The following is a 20506-nucleotide window of genomic DNA, read 5'->3' on the forward strand; positions in this document are numbered from 1 at the left end:
CACACTACTCTAAATTCTTAATTTCTGCTGTACTTTTACCAAAAGCGATTGTTTAAAATTGACCCCCCTCTACTGCAATTAATGTCCACCATGACACAAACCTTGGTACTGACTAAATGGAGATATCTGACTTTGCACACAATCCACAACTTCACCCTCGTCACAGGCTGCAATCCAGTGAGTAAGGAGTTAAAAGTCCATCTGGACATCTTGCTTCTGCAGGCTTGTGTTTACCAAAGGTAAGGTAGCGTTATACCATGGATACAAAATCGGGCATAGTCCACCCTTCACCGAGCAGGAGATTTGTGCCACTCAGTTGGGCTGACTCTTTATTGTTTCAACTGCTGAATCCCTAACTTTTCATCCTTCATTTCCTCTCCTGGTAACATGCACTACAATTGCTCAATTATGCCTGTTGTCTGGGCTTAGATTTATGTGTGGACTGAAATGATTCCTGCTTCACTGAAAGCTGTTTACAATTTTCCCGAGTGACTCCAATACAGAATTTGGATTATGCCTCTGAGACTCAGCAGAACCAGGGCAATACTTTCCTGCTGAAACTAAACACAGAATATAATCTACCGTTCCTGTTACAAGTCTCCATTAAAGTGTATGGAGAACTTTGTCTCCTAGTAAGTTGCACAGATTTGCACGAACAGGTATACACTTTAAAAGGAGCAAGCAGGACTAGAAATGACAATAAGGCAGTAGTTCTTTGAATCTCAGTTTACAGTTCACAGCCACATTCCTACCCACAGGAATAGATACTTCACATAACCACGAGACAATAGCACCATCTCCCCAATTGCAAATTATCTACAAAAAAAAAGTAGGAACTGTGTGGTATCTACGATCAAATCTTAAACCATCTGAACAGACATTAATCAATATCATGGATATGCACATTCAAATTAAGCCCCAATCCCAATCCTCGATGAGTTCTCGAAAGTTAAGTACCATTTGTTCCAAATTTCCCATTTCCTTAATGTTTTGTCTGTATGAAACTTGTTTAATTTTCTTTCCTTCTGTTCTTGGTTTCTTTTCGCTGTTTTTCCTTTCTTGTTTTTTTACAACCTTAAACTTAACAGACTTCTAAAAGAGAAGCAGAGGGAGGAAACAGGAACTACTGTGATTAACTGAAAATGTCACATTAGTGGCAATGCTCAGTCAGATTCTAGAATCTGGAGTGTGTCCTAGAATGTTTCTCAGCACATCACAAATAAAATGTTGGGATTGAAGCCAGAGGCTAATGGCAAGGTGCACGTTGTGGCACTTCAATTACAGGATTCTCTGGTTTCCAGAATAAACAGTGAACCTGTAGCCTCATTTCAATGCCAGCATCCAGTAAATAGAAACTCTCTAAGGCTGTGTTTACACTATAGCTGTAGTATTGATACAAAGTCGTTTTGTTTTGCACCAATGCTACAAAGCTAAAGTGTAAATCCAGATATATGGCTTGACCTGGCTCCAACGTGAAGTGGAGTTAGACTACCTCCTCCAGAGAGTCTCACCCTACTTCATTCTGGAGTCAGGCCCTGATTCTGCATTTACACCACAACTTTATCAATGATGCAAAGCAAAATCACTTTGCACTGATACTACAGTTGTAATATAAATGAACCCTAAACATTGTTGTAAAAATGACAGTGCTCAGTACAGTAAGTAGTTAAAGGGGAATTAAGTATCATTACTGATAATTACTCATATAAGCTTTCACCTGTACCACAACAGAACAGTGCTCATTATTCACTCTCTATATCATCACAACAGGTACTCAAACATGGAGCTTACAGACATGTTTATTCTGTTCCTTCATGGACTCTTAGAAGCTTCCACTTTGAGCTCCATTTGCAGCTCCTGCATGGACTGATTGGGCCTGTTCACCAAAAATTTGGGAGGGCAGTAATCTTGTTATCATTAAATTGGAACGGTCTGATTGAAGGCTATAGATTGTAATACTAATGCTGTCACTGGCGCAGCTTTCCATACGCCCTAGTTACACTCCTGCAAAATATAAGTACACACCGAGCGTTTCCAAATAACACATCTGTTTTGCAGCTGACCTTGAAATATTAACATGTTAGGTAGATGGCGCTGAAAGGCTGCAACCAAAGCCCTGAGGTGTTGAAGTCTTATGCGGTCACTTCAGCAGTCAGAATTCAGAGTCTCACTTTAAGAGCCAGGAGCGAGCGAGGTGGCCTGACAGTGAACCGATGCTACATCGTTTGCCTGTCAAATTCATTCTTTAAATTATCCACTGACTTTATAACAGTATAGATCAATTAAAGGAGGGACTACGTGGGCTTAGCCAGGAGTGAACAAACACAGGATTAGAGCGTTCCCTTCTGGATAACAACGATCGAATGACTTCTTAGAAACATACAACAATGAACACAATCCAATTTACAGTATAAATAACACAAAGTAAAAAATGCAACAAACAAAAAGATGATGTACATAACTGAATCACTACAGATAATAAACTAATATGCTTTGACTGTTGAATAGATTACTGTCAAAATGAAAGGGTTGGTCAATTTACAGAGAGCAATACTTCCAACAAACTGCGATAGTTTGTGCAGCTTTAGAGTTATCCGCACGTATGTGAATCAGCGATAGAGAGAACTCCATAGATTAACAGAAGCACTGAAGGAAGAACATATGGGAGCACTGATTCTAGGAAAGGAGAAAAAACAGGAAAACCAGACCAAAGATATTACTCGGGGTGGGGAGGGGAGCAACACTTAATCCATGGATTGGTCTGTGTGTGTGACTTGTTTGTATAAGTCGTAGGATTTATTGGAATTTATTTTTGTGCTGCTGATATTTTCTGGTTGGTTGCTGCAGAGGAGACTGATCCATCAAATTTAACAAGTACCAATGGAACAAGTGTCCTTAAAGTTTAAAAGGACTGTGTGCGCTATCTCTAACTGTGTTGTTGCCAGGGTATATGGTATTTTTTGTAATTTATGTCATTCTTTAGAACAGGATGAAAGGATATAACTTGCTGCAGCTGTGTTAAAAATTCTCTCATTATTTTGGAGCCTGGATCGAGCAGCGTGATGTAAGAATTAATTCAGAGGCTGATGAGTTAGAAGTAAAATGTCAGCTGGCAATGAAAATATGGACTTGATTTTACGCCAATTGACAATAAATGGGTGGAAAATTTTGTCATGATAAAAGCCAAATTAAATGTTACATTTTTCCGGTGATATTTTCTGTGAGGTTATAAGGGTGAGTACATTGGAAATGTGTGAAGCCTCAGATCAAATAAGTCTGCATCGACTTGCAGGCACAGAACCATGGTGTGAATAGAAAAGAAATGGCTAGAAAATATGAGGAAGACACAAGGAGGGGGTCGACACATTTGCTGATGTTTCTTGCAATAGAAGCAAACTTGTCAAGTGAGGGACAAATGGATAACATTTTCAGATTTTCCAAATGGCTTTATACTGTTTGTTTATTTCGCACAATGTGAGATACGCGTCAGCTGCTCGACCAAGGCTACACACATTAATCCCCGATTTTCATCGCTCCACCATTGGTGGCCGTGCCTTCAGCTACCTCAGCCCGAAGCTCTGGAATTCGCTCCCTCAACTTCTCCCCCTCTCTCCTCCTTTAAGACGCTCCTTAAAATCCAGCTCCTTGACCAACTTTTTGGTCACCTGTTCTAATATCTCCTCATGTGGCTTGTGTCAAATTTTGTTTGACAACGCTCCTGTGAAGCGCCTTGGGACGCTTTACTGCGTTAAAGGGGCTATCTAAATGCAAGTTGTTGTTGTTGTCAACAGGAGATGCAAAATCACAGGTAAAACTTGAAAAAAAGTGTAAGTTCTGACATTTCTCCCTGACTCCTGAAGGTAATCAGACACAACAATCAAAATTACTGAATCTTAACTGGGCACATTCCACAGCTGACACTCCCATGGTCATTTCAGGCTTGCAGGCACAGAGTTCCATAAAATAGCTGGGTGCTTTGTACCTATCTCAACATCCTTCAATCACTGTTACTTGTTCAGAGAACAAAGCATGACTGTATTTTTAAAAAGAGCAAATTATACTTTAACAGGAAACCCTGAGAAGTTAGCCCAACCCTTGATACATTCTACACTATATACAAACATACCTATGTTTCATAAAATCAATGTGTATTAATTTCACTAAATACAAGCCTTTTTGTCTTTCGTATTCTTCGACACAACACTGGCTCCACAAAGCTCCTTCTATTTTTACTTTAAATAACTTATGGTACCGTTACTCTGAAATCAGCTGCTTGTATTTTGTTAACGTTGACACTGTTCTGTACTCAGTACACATATTGCTCAGTGCTCACTTCAGTACCCTCTCCTTTTTGAGGCCCCTTCAGGGGCTTTTTTCCAGGTCTCCAACACTTAAGCTCAGTGTGTAGAATAATTCAATCCGCATTTTCTTCACAATTTCCACCTTAAAAAAAGTGCAGAACAGAAGGAAAACCTTGAAAAATGCCAGAATCCCAGAGCAGATTGAGGTGCGGGGTGGGGGGAAACGAAGGATTTCTCAGAAATGCACAAAATTCAACTTAGCAGATGGGGCCTGTGCTCACTTATCAGAGACACAGATTCTCCCTTTTGCTCTTTCCGCCAAATGAAAGCCAAATGTGGTTCCTGAGAAAAGTTCAGAAGATAATTCACTTTTCATTTAAACTTTTCTTTTTCAAATGAGAAAAATGATTCTCAATAAATAACAACCGATTATGGATTCCACCATTACAACAGAAAAACAGCATTTGCATGTTTTATAAGGAACAGAATGGGAATCTCACAGAGGGGCCCACTTTAACCGAAATTAATTTTCCAAAATATCACAACCGGTTCTTTGCAAGAATGTTCGCAGCTGGATGCCAGCACTGAGATTTTCTTCCAGATTCCGGGAGAGTTATGATTCTGCTAGTTAGGGTTCAGGTTTCTGATTGGGATTTCCCCAGAAAGTAATAATAAATGAGAGGAGGAGGAGGTCCTTTTGATCTGAACCTTGAATAAATTATCATTATATAAGCAAGGACAGAGCCCCAACAGACTGCCAGGGAGAGGATGATTATAACAGCCAATGTTTTAAAGCAAAAGAGTCCCTGTGATTCTTCCCCATTGCAGCTTGGAGCTGATCTGAGTTTATGTAGAGGGTATCTTAATGTTGAAGAATGGAATCTTTTCTCATTTTCTTATCTAGTGTTAGCACCAAGCAGTCCCAGGAGAGTATTGCAAGTCTGATGTAGCATGAGCATTTTCATTTCTCTCACCAGCCATCCCTGTGGTTTCTCGGACTGAGATTGCCATTTTTTTTCTGAAATACAGGCAATTCTACTTATAGACTTGTAGTAGAAGTACCGTAGCTCAAACGTGTTCAAATTCATTCCACACAAATCCAAACAAGCTTCAGAAAAAGACTTCCCAAGTTAGCTTGGCGTGAAAAAGATACAATGTACTTTAAATAAAGAGGCCTTTTAATCTGTCTTGGAATTTCCCCTACATCCAGGGAAAAATAAATTCCTGGTCTAAACATAGCCTACTCTGTAAAAGGGCTAATACTATTCTTCACATGAGTACTTAGTTGCTATGAAACCCCAGGTGCATGTGAAACAAACAGTCAGTGTTAGCACTAGTTTAATGCCACGTGCATCCACTCAAGTTCAGGCATGCCACCAGTGCCACAAATGAAAACCGACTTGTTTCCACTGCATGTTGATGGGTTCATAACAATGACTGGGTGAGGAACTCTGCGAACATCAGAACTCAACAAGTTACCACACCTTTTCCAGGAACCTCCCGTTCACTGTAAAGCCACTGGAAACATGCTGGCATTTGGCACTGGCATAATGGACTGTACGACCCTGTGATTTCTACAATTCTATGGCTCCTCACAGGATCTTCCTCTGCATCCCCTCAATAATTCCTGGTATGTGTACCCTTCCTGCATGGTCCCTTGCACCTTCTAGTTCAGGTCTCATCTCATACACCTTGATCTCACTACCGACCTGGTTTTTTGTCCTGTTTCAATGCAATACCCTAATCAATAACACTGGAGCGTGTGGTACTTCTTGTAACATTCTTAGCACATTCTAGATGTATATGGTCAGAAACTAAAATTAAACTTAAGCTGCATAACTCAAATATGTAAAAATGGGAGATTTAAAGGCTCAAATATGAAATGACATCGATTAAACTGTCCTATGAGCTGTCACTTTCAGCAGTTCCAGCACATCTACACCTGACTGCTGAGAATGGATTTTTAATACGATATAGAAATAAACCGTTGCTGAGTAACCACTTGTAGTAACATTCCACCATACGCAAACAGAATGGACTAAGTATCAGAACACACAGAATAATTCTGGCAGGGAAATTTGATTTTGCATTTTGATACATGGAAATACAATTCATTGTCCGCATTTGAGTTCGATTATACATGGAATTTTGTCCAACTATTCTCCTGTTACCACTATGGTAAATCTGGAATCAATCATATCAGTCAAGAATGAGCTCCGTTGGGGAGATGATTGGTTCAAATTCGGAATGAAATGCCTGTGTGCCAGACCCAGGCTCCGTGTCTCTGCTGCATTATTGAGCTACTCCACACAATCTGCTGGGGGATGAATTTTAAAAAGCGCCATTATTATTACAACAGAGTGGAAATTAGCACAGCTTAAATAAGTATCATCACCTTTGTGAAGTTACTGATGTGCCTTTTCGAGTGGTTATTAAACATTTTACACAATCATGGCAATCATGTATGATGTAATGATGAGAATGCTACCATAATACAACAGTGTTGTAGCAGCTACAAGATATATTCCTTAAAATAAGTGACAATCCCTTAAAAAAGAGACGCTGTCTTCATGAACGGTGTTTCCTAAACACATACAATGTCATGGTTTGCCAAACCAAGTCACTGCAATACAAAATGAACATTGCAATAAACTGATGAAGTTCCTTTCCTTTGATGAAGACAGTTCTCATGTAAAATTTGCTGGATTTCTTGGAGCAATGGGTTCGTCCCTAGCAGCTCCGTAACACAGGACTCTGTGCCCTACGGACTGTTCCCAGGTTCACACCGAGACAGACATCAACTGCTGCTGGAAGACCATCAACTCGGTGAAAGACGCCCTTTGGTCTGCCCGAAGCTTGCTGGTCTTCCAGTGCAAGGAGCTGTCCTCGACTGAGTGTTGCAGACTGGCACTTTCCAAGGTCCAGGACTATGTGCTGAGGGATGCACTGAAGCTGGGTGCGGCCACCGCAAAGGCTCCGTTTATAGCCCTCCCACCACTGTGTACCGAGGGGCTGGAATCAGGAAAAAATCCCCTTGGGCAGGATGTAAAATAGCAAATGAATGTAATGAAATGTAATGTACCTGTAACCAATAGGCTGTATTGATTGTAATGCAATGAGGCACCCTAGAGTGTCATGAACTGTAATTATCATAGTGGATGTGTAACTGTATTGTTTGAACGATATTTGAACTGTACTTTATGTATCTTGCAAATTGTATAATCCGTATTGTCTACATTTGAAATGCGATATGGCAACTGCATTGTATGTATTGTTACAAGTTTCATGAATAAAGTGCATTTTGGGGGGAAAATGGGTGAGTTTGGTGTAGTTTTGCTCTGATTTACCAGAATGACAGCCCTGCTAAGAAGTTCTGTTTACATCAATGACCTGTCTGGATTTTGTTCAACAGTCTCTGGGACTCAATGGTCACAGTAGATGTGTCCGTCAGGAGATCTGCCTCAACAATTAAGACACAAGGCAGTTTTAAGCACACCCACTCACACAATGGGCTTGTAGCCACCTTGCATATTATACCTTGTCCATGAACATATATTTTTACTGGACATTGACCAGGATGAGAGACGAGGGCAGGAATGTTTTCTGCAAAAACAATACTCCAATCCCCTGAAACTCACTGCTCACTTTGTGCTAATAAATATAAAACTGGCCCAATAAACTTTTCAATGCATAAATTCTGGCAATATCCATAAAATTTCCATTCAATGGCTGCACATTTCATTAATAGGCATCTAAAGAGCACTGAGGACCCATTGAGGAAAATTAGTTACTTATCAGTTCAAACAGAGAAGAGAGAAAACCATTAAATACCATCTGCAATAGCCATTATATCAGTCCTGGTTCATTCGTGTTTCTGAGAGGAATCAGACCAAAGCTGCTGCTAAATGCAGATAACTGAACACGACTAAGATGGATTCTCACAGCCTTTATGTTGACATCAATTATGGAGCTCCGAAACAGTTTGAACAGCTCTGACAGACTCCCCAGTGTGTCAACTCCTTAGACAGCCTAAATGACAACTTATGCATGAACCCCTTACTGCTGGCTTAATGACAACATTATTCCACAGGTTTTGGGCAAGGTTTGAACAGCAGGTAAGAATTCATATTAGCTGAGCTAAATGTACCATGGGAGACACACAAAATGAAGATGCAGCAAATATGCAATATATCAGGGCACAAGAACGAAGAGGGGTGTGGACATGTGTCAGTAGTTTGGGAGAGGATGGAATAAAGTTTGGTGAAAAGGGCAAATGCTGGTAGTGCCTTGAACAGGATGGAGAATGCAGCAAAGAATGCATCAGTGCAAATCGCTTAAGGTCACATGAGAAAGAGTCTTGGCAAAATCTCCTGTCCAGAGGTTAGTGGGGATGGCAGACAACATACCCACCAGGTGGACCCCCAAGTTGTGCAGTAATGTTGTAAGGGATGAAATCACAATCAATCCTGGCAACACTTGATAACCCGTATGATAGGGAAAGCAGCTAATTTTGTTGTTCATGCAATCTTGTGTGATGATGTATGTCACCAATTTAAAAAGAGGAATTTATCACTCATGCTCCTTCCACAGAAGTGCAGAAATCGCACTGTCCACTCCTCCAAAAAAATAAAATTCAAAGTATGTTAAGTCTCCCGCAGAAAAATCTGTTGTGATGGGTCAGACAACATTCTCAAAGTTTTTGACAAATAATCCCAAAGGAGCTTGAACACTATCCTGTCAGGTGCCAAATAATGGATGTGAAATTAGCCTGGAGTGATGGGATGTGAGTCATCTCTCTGCCACCCATGAGTCCCAAGTGAAATGAAGTTGTACAATCTCAACCACTTTGTGGCTGGCTTAAGTCTGTAGCCCAATTTTTAATGCCTGTTTTGTCAGGCCAGAAACAGGCGGCCATGAGTTGAAAATCTCCCCCACTGTGTTCAGAGAGACTGATATAAAATAAAGGCTCAGAGCCATTCAAAGGCTTTTTTCAAATGAAGGAGAATTACAGCTCTTTACTCTCGATCCCTGTGCAGGAAGGTTCCCCACCTGCTCCACAGTAGGTGAGTGTAAAGCAGCATTGAATTCATTTCAAATGGAATTATAAACATGGAACGCCGCCAAACTGCATTTGTACCGCATACCGCGGCAGAAAAACGGATTCATGCAATCGCTAAAAAAAAATGGCTGCTGCGTGTAGAAGGGATCTGAATTTCTGGCTTGGAAGCCAGAATTTCCGAATGAAAGGATTTCTTTCATGTATTTTGTTTCAGTATTTCCCTACCTTGGCCCCAATCCGCAATCGATCAATGGTATTTTCTGCTTCAGCATATTTGGTTAAGAGCCGGCGATAATCCTCCTGGTGAAAAGAAAAATTCAAGTGATTGTGGCTCAATGACAGCCTGCGGTTGTTTTGGGACATCAAGGGTAGCAGGAAGGACAGGCCATTTGGAACAAAACCATTGGTGGGAGGCAGGTTAGGGTTAGAGTTCGGGTTACACCTCTCTGACAGTTGTACTATTTGGTATAATGCTTCTTGAGCCTACTTCTGCCAAAGGGAATGAAATAAAAATGGGAGCACTGATGAAATGTGAGCAATTGCATCATTGGGACAACTTCTTAAAGAAGTGCAACAATGTAAGCCGATGAGAGGTTTTTTCTTGGTGATATTAATAAACAAACGCGTGACCTGTTCTAAGGGCGTTCCTCCGCCCGCTATTTTAACATAGTGTTTATTTGAAATGGGTTAACTTCTCTGCTAAAATAGCAAAAATGGTCACGTCTTTTGAGCGAGTTAAGCATTTGCCTGTTAATATCACAAATAGTCATTTCTGGGCGGTCAATACAAAGACTTTGCTCCGAAATTGCATTTACAAATTCTTATTTGGAAAAATGACGAATGCAAAGAGATATCTCCTAGGAATAGCTCATGAAATGACTTTTCAAATTGAGTTTGCAAACCTTAAGAATGAACAATTATCTGAATACGCTCTGTAACTTTCAGTGCAGTGCTGAGCGAGTGCTGCATTGTCGGAGGTGCTGTCTTTCAGGTGAGATGTTAAACAGAGACCCCCGTAAAAGATCTCACTGCACTATTCGAAGAAGAGCAGGGGAGTTCTCCCAGAGTCCTGGCCAACAATGATCCCTCAACCAACAGCTAAAACATTCTGGGGTCGATTTTGAAATGGTGGCGGGTTGGTAGCAGGGGGCGGTGAAGATACGCGTGGCAAATCCACAGAAACAAAACTTACCGTTTCCAACGCAATCGCATGGTGATTGCTGATGATTAACGTCCTCTCCGGGTTTCAAGTCCGGCAGCAAGCCTGATTGACAGGCTGGCTGCCGTCAGGAGCTGCAACACGAGGTGGCGGGTGGGGGGGGGGGGGGGAGAAAGAGGGAGAGCAAGACTTCATTCAGCGCTGGAATGGAAGATCGACGGGGGAGAGTGGGAGATCGCGGGGGGGGGGGGGGGGAGAAGGGAAGATAGTGAGGGGGAGAGGGGAAGATCGGGGGGGGGGGGGGGGAAGATCGGGGGGGGGGTGGGGAAGATCGGGGGGGGAGAGGGGTTGAAGAGGCGGACATCGGCAGGACAGCGGGGGGTGAAGAGGGGGACATTGGGAGGACATCAGGGGTGAAGAAGGGGACATTGGGGGTACTGAAGGGTAAATCGGGGGGGGGGGGGGTGAAGAGGGGGAGATCAGAGAGGGAGACATCGGATATTGGAGCAGGGTGGAAAGGTAGGTTGATTTTGTGTTTTAACTTCCTTCTATGGTTTTTTATTTAATTTATTTTGTTTCTTTTTCCCTGATCTGGCCCAGAAGCGGTGGGGAAGCCGCCCAGGTAAGTTAAAAATCGTTACAATCACTTAATCTGTCACAGGTACCTCAAGAGGTACATTTGGCGCTTTAACTGATTCCAGTTGACTGCGGGACTTCTGGTTTCGGGTCACCTGCACGCACACAGGTGGTCCCTGGGAAACTCGGAAGTTGGCGGGTTGGAGCCGGCCCCCGAACCCCAATGGAATTTCCGCGATTTTCAAAGCCCCCCTGCCCCCCGACGCACCTGCAATTTCCCTCTAAAATTGAGCCCTGTAATACTCATTTATTTAATTGCTGCTTGTGGGACCTTGCTGTGCGCAAATTGGCTGCCACATTTCCTAAAGTACAACAGTGACTACATTTCAAAAGTACTTCACTAGCTGTAAGTGCTTTGGGGCATCCTGTGGTAGTGAAAGGTGCTATATGAAGGCAAGTTTTTCCTTTTTCTTCAACTATGGAGGAAAAAAATCAACCTCCAAAACTCGAGCCACTTTACTACCTTGCTTTGACCCAATTCTCAGAAGGGTTTCTTGTTCAATTGATCCATCTCAGTTCAGCAAATGTCTCTCTGCATTCTCCTACTGTGAATTTGTTTGACCAAAATGACTTAGTGTTATCAATACTACGTTTACTGGCTCATTACCTGCAGTTGATAAACCATTTCTGTAGCTTGCTGCGGCGACTTGAATTCTTCGACCACCTTTACCCCTGAGGGTGTCGGTGTGATCGGAGAACACTCGTTGCTGCTTTGCAGTACTTGGTGGACAATCTCTGCAGGAGAGCAGAGTAGAATCTGAGGATCATTTCTGTTGTTTCTCATGGCGGAAATCTTACTCCTGGGCTTCTGGTAGGCTTGCTCATCCTTAGGAAATTTAACTCGTGGCTCCACTTTTGAGAAATCTGGCAGTGGGTAGTTAAGCCGACCCTGGCCATACATTGCTGTTTCTGAAGTGATCTTTCTTGATAACGGCTTGGATGAATTGATTCTTGAAGCTCTTTGATTAATTGCTCTCCTTTGGGGATTCACAGTTTTTATTTGCCGGTTCACTTTAGAGTTTTGACCAGTGTTATCCCTTAAAATATGTGGCCTACAAAGGGTATGAGGGTATTTTTGTTGATTTATTAATTTGACTTGTTTATTAGATGCTGCTTTACTGATCTCAGACATCCTGCTTTTATCTTTTTGTCTTTCATTACCAGTTCCAGAATCCTGATTCCCTTTTATAGAACCTTTCCCTTTGGAAGAAAATCTACCCACGGACTCTTCAACACTATCAGCGCATGATGATTCTGGAATGGTCTCATCTTCAATATCTGGGCCGCTTGCTAGGTCTTCAACTGAGAGGTGACTTAGCAGTGCCTGATTAAAATGTAACATTGTGTGATTAAATGAAGAGTTGTCCTGCCTCTCCTTTCTAACCTCATCGGCAGATCCCATTACCTTGTTATCATGGGACAATTCTAACACATCTCCGTAATGTTCGACATTATTAGGATACGTAGCTTCAAAGTCCTCGGAATAACAGTCCTGCGCTGATAGGCTGGAGTCTTTACCCTGAGTTCTTGAGTAGTTAATGCTCCCATTGGACTGATCAGAAAGTTTGTCTGCATGGTCCCTTATACTTTGCACTGAAAAATCATCCCCACGATCCAATATACTTTGTGCTTTGCTATAATCTTCATATCTGTGCCATGAGTCTCTCAGTATGCCTGTGTCTGTTTGCTCAATTTGCTCATCATATGGCAAATCAGAGTACTCCTCTTCACTGCCCTCCTCTTTGCTGGTACCGACTTCATTTTGAAGTGTAAAGTTTCCCTGCTCCTTTTCGTCTTCAGTCATGTCAAGCTGTTGGTCTCTCTCAGGATGCCAATGAGATTCTGCATCTTGATCATCGAGAATCCCATCCTCTTCCTGCGGTTCTGAATCATCTGGGAATGGAAAAAAAACATATTGTCAGAGCAAACCAGTACAGAGAACTCATTGGGGGTAATTCTGACTTTGGACCATAGTGTGAAACGCCAATATCAGCTTGACCACCCGTTAAACATTGACTTCAATGGAAGTGAAAATCAGGAGAGGTGTTTAAATGGGAGCTGAACCGATATCGCACGTTTTTACACTATCGCCTAAGTCAAAATTACACAAATTGTCTTTGCCAGCAACGGTTTGTCATTGGTATCTTTCTAATTAATTCCAAATATTTTGTACTGATTCAATATCAAATTAAGCTACTGGTACTGCATTATGACAAAAAAAATACAGAATTTATTTCCAAAAATTGTGAAATTAATTTTGGCGACACAGCACATTGGTGGTTGGAAGTGTGTTTGTACACATCTTTGCCATCCAGCCATGGGGAGATAAAAAGTCCAAGCCAAGCATTTCTCCATGAGGAAAACTGGGGGTGGGGGGAGGGAAATCAGTGGGAGAGTGGCAGAGATATGGAGGGGGAATTATGACTGGCACGAAGACCTTCACACAGTTAAGAGCCCTTTTCATGTCCCTTTGTCAGTAACAAAAAAGCCACCAGTCACCAATGAGAGCAGATTCTAAGCTGGCCCCTATGTTGGTTAGGTTGAACTAAATTGCTCACTGCAATGTCACACTTTTGTCAGTCAAGTTAACCTGTGGTGCAAGCAGCAATGAAGGTTCCATGTTAGCTGTGTTAACCTCCAAACAGCACAGTAAACTGATTCCATTCCAATAAGCCATGAATAGAGAAGTCTGAACTGGCTCTTGTGCAATTGACTATATCAGATTGAATGTACTTCCTGCCTGTTTTTCTATATTGAATATTGTAGTGTTGCAACACACACTTCCACATCCTGTTAAGCTAAACAGAATTTTTTTCTGTGAGCAGAGGAAAGGAGGTTGGTTCATATATCTTCCGCATCCTGCATCTACAGCCTGTACATCCTTTTGAATGGGGCCCAGCAGTTGTTTTCTCCTGCATCATCTGACAGCATTGTGTGGTTACGTTTCGGTGTTGGCGCTGTGCTGCTGGTGTTACTGCTGGCTCTGCTGAAGGCTGCTTGAGATGGGCAACCGTTCGGATATTTAAAGTGCAGATTGCCTCATTGTTCTTCAATTATTACATACTGTAGTCTTGCTAGACACAGTGGGGCACTTTGAAAACGAGCAGCACTCCAATGGCATCCTTCGATTGTTAATAGTGGACAAAGGTTGTGGTAGTTAATGTGAATTTTAGAACATTTTAAACAACAAGAAGAAAACATGGAATTTGAAAAAGGTCATTCGGCCCTTCAAGCTTGCTTCTTCCACTAATCAAACTGAAAGTGCCCTTTCGTGGATTCTATCCCATTTATTTAATCTCTTGACAAAATGTTTTGCAATATTTCTCTCTGACCCTACCAGATTAGGAAGACTCCACAATAGCTGCCTGCACTTTCACCTCGGTTCTTTAAGCCGAGCAGGTTGATTTCCACACCTGACAGTTCTATAATCCTAGAAGCACAGAAGCCATTGTGTTGCAGAAAGTACTTGATCATGTATCTATCCTTATCCTTCTCCCCTTCAGTTCCAACACTGATCAGATATTTATCCAGCACTTTTTTGAATTAACTGCTTTTGTGGGGAATTTGTTAGCCATATCTATTACTTAATGAGAAACATTGTTAAATGGCACAACGTAGAGTGTTGTATTTAAGGCTGGCCAAAAGTTGAAATATATGTGAACGGGTTCTCAGCTGAAAATAGCTTAATTTAAGGTATCCGTAAAGTTTAAAGTGTTAGCGCTGAGGACAGGTGAAATAGCCATAATACAGATGCATAGTGGAGAAAATGAGAAGGGAGTTCTCAACTCAAAGCAGCCAGGACTCAGTCAGCTGAAGGAAAATCTGGCTCTGTGCTGCTGACAATATGAATATTTTCACCAACAAAATTAATTTCAATTCCAATAGTTAATTGCTGGTATACTTTACATTGGTATGTAAGAATTTGAATTAAATCTTCAATATGGTCTTATCATGTTTTACTCCTCCCTTTACCTCAAGAACTTTCCTTTGTTGTTGTATTCATATGAAGGCTTGTAATTTATTTGAGAACACATTTTATTCCTAGTTTGGCTTAGCATTAGTCTATTTAACAGTACATAAGGATCACTCAGCAAAGGGGTTTCTAGGGGTATTCAAAACACAAATAACTTTCAGTGGCCAGATCTATCACCTTGATCCCGATCAAATTAAATAGCTCCATAACTCTTATGATATATAAAAAAAGTTTTACTGAGCTGTGTTAAATTGATAGCTAATACATATCAAAATACATCATGAGCACTGTGCTTCTGGTTGCTCTGGTTGGTTCAGTAGGATTTCTGTTATTTGGTTTACTGCCAAAAATTATCTTCAGAATTACTCCTTCCTGATGCACTTTTAGACGACATGTTTTCTGTTGTATACTGTAAACTGTCACTAGGCTCCAATTTAAGCCTTAGAAGTAATGATTGATCCTTGCTCTGGACCAAAATCATCCTTTTCTTTAGCTTTAGTAGGATTTTGAAAATAAAAGCTAACAATTTTTATAATGTACTGTCCTTCACCCAGGCTTGCAGTCTTAAGCTCTTAGTTGGCATATTGCTTGGTCTTCTCTAGCTGGAAGGTGTTAACTCAAGCAAAATGGGTCCAGAGTGTATTGCCTGCTGGCTAGAAACAGCTAAAGTTGATCCAGTTGTACCATTTCTGAATTAAATCAACTCTGTGTTACCACAACTGATTCTGACATCTGTTTAAACTGATTAACTGTTGACAGGGAATACCCTAAGGCTCTTTCTGGTAGTCCATCCAGAGCTCAAAAGCAAATTAGACCGGGGAAAAAATGTCTGCAAGGCTACATAGGTTTAAAAGATACACACTTTTATAGCCATATAAAATAAACTAAATGCTTCAAGCATGGCATGAATCCATATAAATGCTTGGACTGAGGCCTTGTTTATTTTAATTCATCAATGTATGCATAAACTGCTCAACGACATAGATGCACATCAGTAAAGCATTTCAGATTCTCATAGTTTGCACCTTTTGAAGTTTAATACATGGTAAATGAAGGTTTCACTGGGAATCTTTCCCTCAGAAAGAAGGAAAATTGTTCTTGGTCATCTGATTAAAAACAAGTAATGAACAGTTCCTCTCGTGGTTTTGTGAGGAAAGGCAACCTCTAGTCTATGATGAGTTAGCTGATTTCTGCCAGTGGCAACTGTTAGAGTGCTACTGTTAGCTTCAGCTTCTCTATACTAAGGAGGAAGACATGTCAAAAGATAACACAGCCAAGGTCCCCCTTCCTGATGGCTATCCAGTGACGTCATAAATCAAAAATGAGTTATACATTTGATCGCTATGTCAACAGTTCTCACTGACAAGGGAGGGAAATGAGCATTATCTGTACAGGTCCCAAACATGGATCTAATGGTAAGGTAGGTAAGATGGGATATTCATGCTTCCAAAGTAACTTGGCCTGGTTCAGAACTTCTAATCTCTATGGGTCAAGTCATATGTCAACCTTCTTAAATTCTGATCTCAGCCAAATTTCTTCAGAAGAACGAAAAATTTGCCTCAATTCAGATTTCACTAAAATACTCAGTAAATACTATATCATATTTACAAACGACACTGAAGACATGGAGCCAGAATATCATAACTGTACCCATGTCTTTTCTAATTAGCTCCTTGAATCCACTATTAGAAGTATGAAAATTGGACATGGGAGTCTGAATGGACTCTTGAGGGGCTATTTTAACCCTGTTCGTCCAGTGGAAACCAGACGGGCGGGCAGTTAAATGCATCTGGGAGACTTACCCCTCCCTGACGAAAAGTCATCGACCTCAAACTCTAACTCTGTTTCTCTCTCCACAGAAGCTGCCTGACCTGCTGAGTGTTTCCAGCACTTTTAGTTTTTATTTCAGATTTCCAGCATCTGCAGTATTTTACTTTTTTTTGTCCGAATTTGTGTGTCTGGCAGAGTTATATTGGTCAAACCTAAAATATAAACAACCTGAATATGCCCAGAAATACTGATGCGCAATAGAATAAAACCCAGAATAGATCAGCCTTCTCTATGAATCCTGCAAGGCAGCCTGATCACCCTGAGACTTCAGATTCCACTGGCAGAATCTTATCGTTCATGCATTATCCACAAATCAGATTTAACACACTAATACAGCTACTGTACTTAATGAAGCATCTCGTGTTCCAAAAGCTTAATGTTTTGTTCCCTGCAATCCAAATGCAGAATTTTTCCACAAAATGCTGCGCCTTTAATCTCTGAAAGAATTTACACAGCCAATTTCAAATGGTGCAGCACTGAGGTTTTGCGTCTTCACTGCATTTTATCTCCTGTCTCAGGATTTTTAAGAGTACCGATTGTTCATCAAACCATGCTTATATTTCTATAAATTGTTCCAGAGATTGGCCCATAACAATTTCAGGTAAAATGAGATTTTATTGGACAGGAGTTTTGTTTCTAGTGTTGCCACTTTCACCTTATTGACCAGAAGCTACACCTGCATATAGTCTAGGAGAGGCAACCCGCACTTTTATTCCATTTAGCAACAGCTTTTAGCAACTGGCAGCCCAATGGTGTAACACTCTTATACTGATGTGGAGATGCCGGTGATGGACTGGGGTTGACAATTGTAAACAATTTTACAACACCAAGTTGTAGTCCAGCAATTTTATTTTAAAATAAAATTGCTGGACTATAACTTGGTGTTGTAAAATTGTTTACTCTTATACTGAGTAGGTAAGATACAGGTCCAAACCTGAAGTCTGCACATGTGAGTTTCCAATCAGTGCTGGCCAAGAGGGGAGATATTTTGAGAAAAGGAGGGAAGGAAAAATTAGTTATGGGGAAGGGAGAAGGAAAGGAAAAGTCAACCTGGCCCTCTATTCCACACCATACAGTGGGGAATTAATGAGGATTGAGGGCCACACTTGTGTTGGATGTCACTTTTATTTGCTGAATAACAATTATATGTCTGGCATGAATCTTGCTGTTCAGAGTTAAATGGTAATTTTTGGTCAGTAGATGATTATATAAAATACAAAACTTGGAACAAATCTGGTGTTTTATTAAGAGCACTTAAAGCAAAAGTCCTCTCTATTATATATATATTATCGAGAGAGACACACACATAATAAATGGCTACTTTGAATAGTTATTAATACAAAACAAAGATCTTACTGCCCTTTTTTGCTTCAATTTAATTGATGAGAGTTAAGCAATTGTGGCAGAATGGACTCTTGGCAAATTCAGCTGTGTGACCCACTCATCTGTGGATTGAACAAGGTCTCCTTTAATGACCTGACTCTGGGCTGGGAAATCTCCGAGCCAGCTGCCTTTAGCCTTTTCTGGGATTTCTTACCAACTAACAATCAATAAAAACACAGGTTAAGACAATCCTTCCAACAGTCAGTTAAAAATTGCAGATGAAATTTCTTTTCTAGAGCTTTCGGAATAAGCAAATACTTCCCAATCCCAAGCAACGTTCAGTGTCACTTGAAATATTGTAAAACCACAAACCGGAGTAAAACAAGTATCTTTAAACAATAGGCCTTCTACACCTTTGTGTTCAAGAGCAGTCTTTCCCATCTGCTTGACTTCCCATCCTCCTGCAGGCCAAGTGTGTCCTGCCTGTTTAGTCTTCGGTTTTGTGACATTATCTCAGTTGACTCCGTGCAAAGATTTCAGGTCGTGTACCAAACCTCTCAGCTTTCCATTTCTTTAATTTACATGATTTCAATCACTGAGGAAGTGCGGTATCTTATTTAGCAGGTGCACATTTTAACTGCACGGACCTTTTTTTGAAGTACATTGCTTAGCAATTACATTTAGCGATATTAACATATGAACGCTTGAAGCATTATGGAGTTCCTCTGACCAGTACTTTAACAGAAATGTTAACTCATTTATCTGATTCTGCACACCTTATTTGATTTAAACCCAAGAAAGATAAACATGTTATTCTCCAGGCTTCATCCTCCCTTGAGTGAACATTAATTGAATCACTGCCTCTCTGGTCAGGCCACTGTGATTAAATGAGACCATTCACTATAATAAGCTTTAATAAGAAGGCTAACAGCTGCAACATAGATTATTTTAGAGAAGTGTGTAACAGTTCATTACTTACAAATCAAATGGCTGAGACTTGCATCCTCCTCTGCAGATATGGACAAGAGAACGGGTTCTGAATCCTGAAATTCACTGATATTATAGCTCTCGTCATCTGCAAACTCTTGGAGATGGACCAGGCCACTCAATTTATTGTAATCATGCAACTCCTTGAGCTCCGTCACCTCTGCACCTTCCTCAACTGTTTCCAAGCCGTCCTCCAATCTCGGATGGTACTGCAGATAATATTCATTGATTTCATCCATTCCAATTATCCCATTCTCATCCATCTGATTGAAAAAGTCTTCATCCTGTTCTTCCAAATCCTCATCAGGGTCCAGGTCTGCATCTACCACCTGTGTTTCAGCGACTGCCATAATTTTTCTTTGGATTAATGGGCTACACAGTGACAGCAGAAGAATTGCAAGGGCCAAGGGCAGAGTGAATGCGTTGTTTCATCGTGTCTCTGATTAGGAATACCAAGGGCTTCACTCTTCACTCGGTTTGCTACCTCTTTTAGTAACTCAACACGCTCGTCTGCAAAAATGAAAAAAATAATAGAATATTTCAAGTCATGCCAGCAAAAGTACGCAACTCGATGAAGACTGATCTATTTTGTCAGCTTGTCACTTATGGTTAAGTTAGCTGAGCACGCACATGCATCAACAGAAAGATGCACGGTGATTCCACTGCTCACAGTGTCCCAAATTGACACGGCTACTGTTCATCCACAACACATGTAAAAATGAATAGATGCTTACCATGCAGCATACTATGCGGTACCTCCCCATCTCTCTCTCTCTATGTCAGGCATATAACAATCTCAGGAACAATGGGGGTGAAATTGGACATGGCGGAAATGCAAAACAGGCGGTATCGCATTGGTCGACCGTGAGACGCTCCGCCCCATATTCGCATTGGTTGCCAGTTATATGCTCTGCCCATTATTCACATCGGTTGTCCGTTATATGCTCCGCCCCATATTCGCATTGGTCGCCCGTTATACGCTCCGCCCCATATTCGCATCGGTCATCTGTTATCCGCTCCACCCCATATTCGCATCGGCCACCCATTTTACGGTCCACCCCATATTCGATTCCATTGACTTCAATAAAACTGAATATCGAGTGTGTTGTATAACGGGTGGCCAATTCCACCTGTTTTGTGTCCCCAGCCATGTCCAAGATGTTTCTGCTGCACTTTCACACTGAGAGGTTATTTCAAACTTGCACTCCAGAAAGTGTGCTCCTTGTGTGGTTTCTCCA

General features: G+C 41.2%; 1 protein-coding gene across 1 annotated transcript in view; it reads right to left on the reverse strand.

Moving 5' to 3' along the window:
* Positions 1–20506, reverse strand: part of akna (AT-hook transcription factor) — a 140476-nt gene that overhangs the window by 59952 nt on the left and 60018 nt on the right. The window contains exons 3-5 of the mRNA XM_067969615.1: positions 19261–19778; positions 11763–13048; positions 9586–9660 (exon numbers count right to left, since the gene is read on the reverse strand). Coding sequence (XP_067825716.1) covers positions 9586–9660; positions 11763–13048; positions 19261–19618 — 1719 coding nt within the window. The 5' untranslated portion in view covers positions 19619–19778. The remainder of the gene's footprint in view (positions 1–9585; positions 9661–11762; positions 13049–19260; positions 19779–20506) is intronic.

The sequence above is a fragment of the Heptranchias perlo genome, chromosome 31 (genome assembly GCF_035084215.1).
Source record: "Heptranchias perlo isolate sHepPer1 chromosome 31, sHepPer1.hap1, whole genome shotgun sequence".
In the NCBI taxonomy this organism is placed as follows: domain Eukaryota; kingdom Metazoa; phylum Chordata; class Chondrichthyes; order Hexanchiformes; family Hexanchidae; genus Heptranchias; species Heptranchias perlo.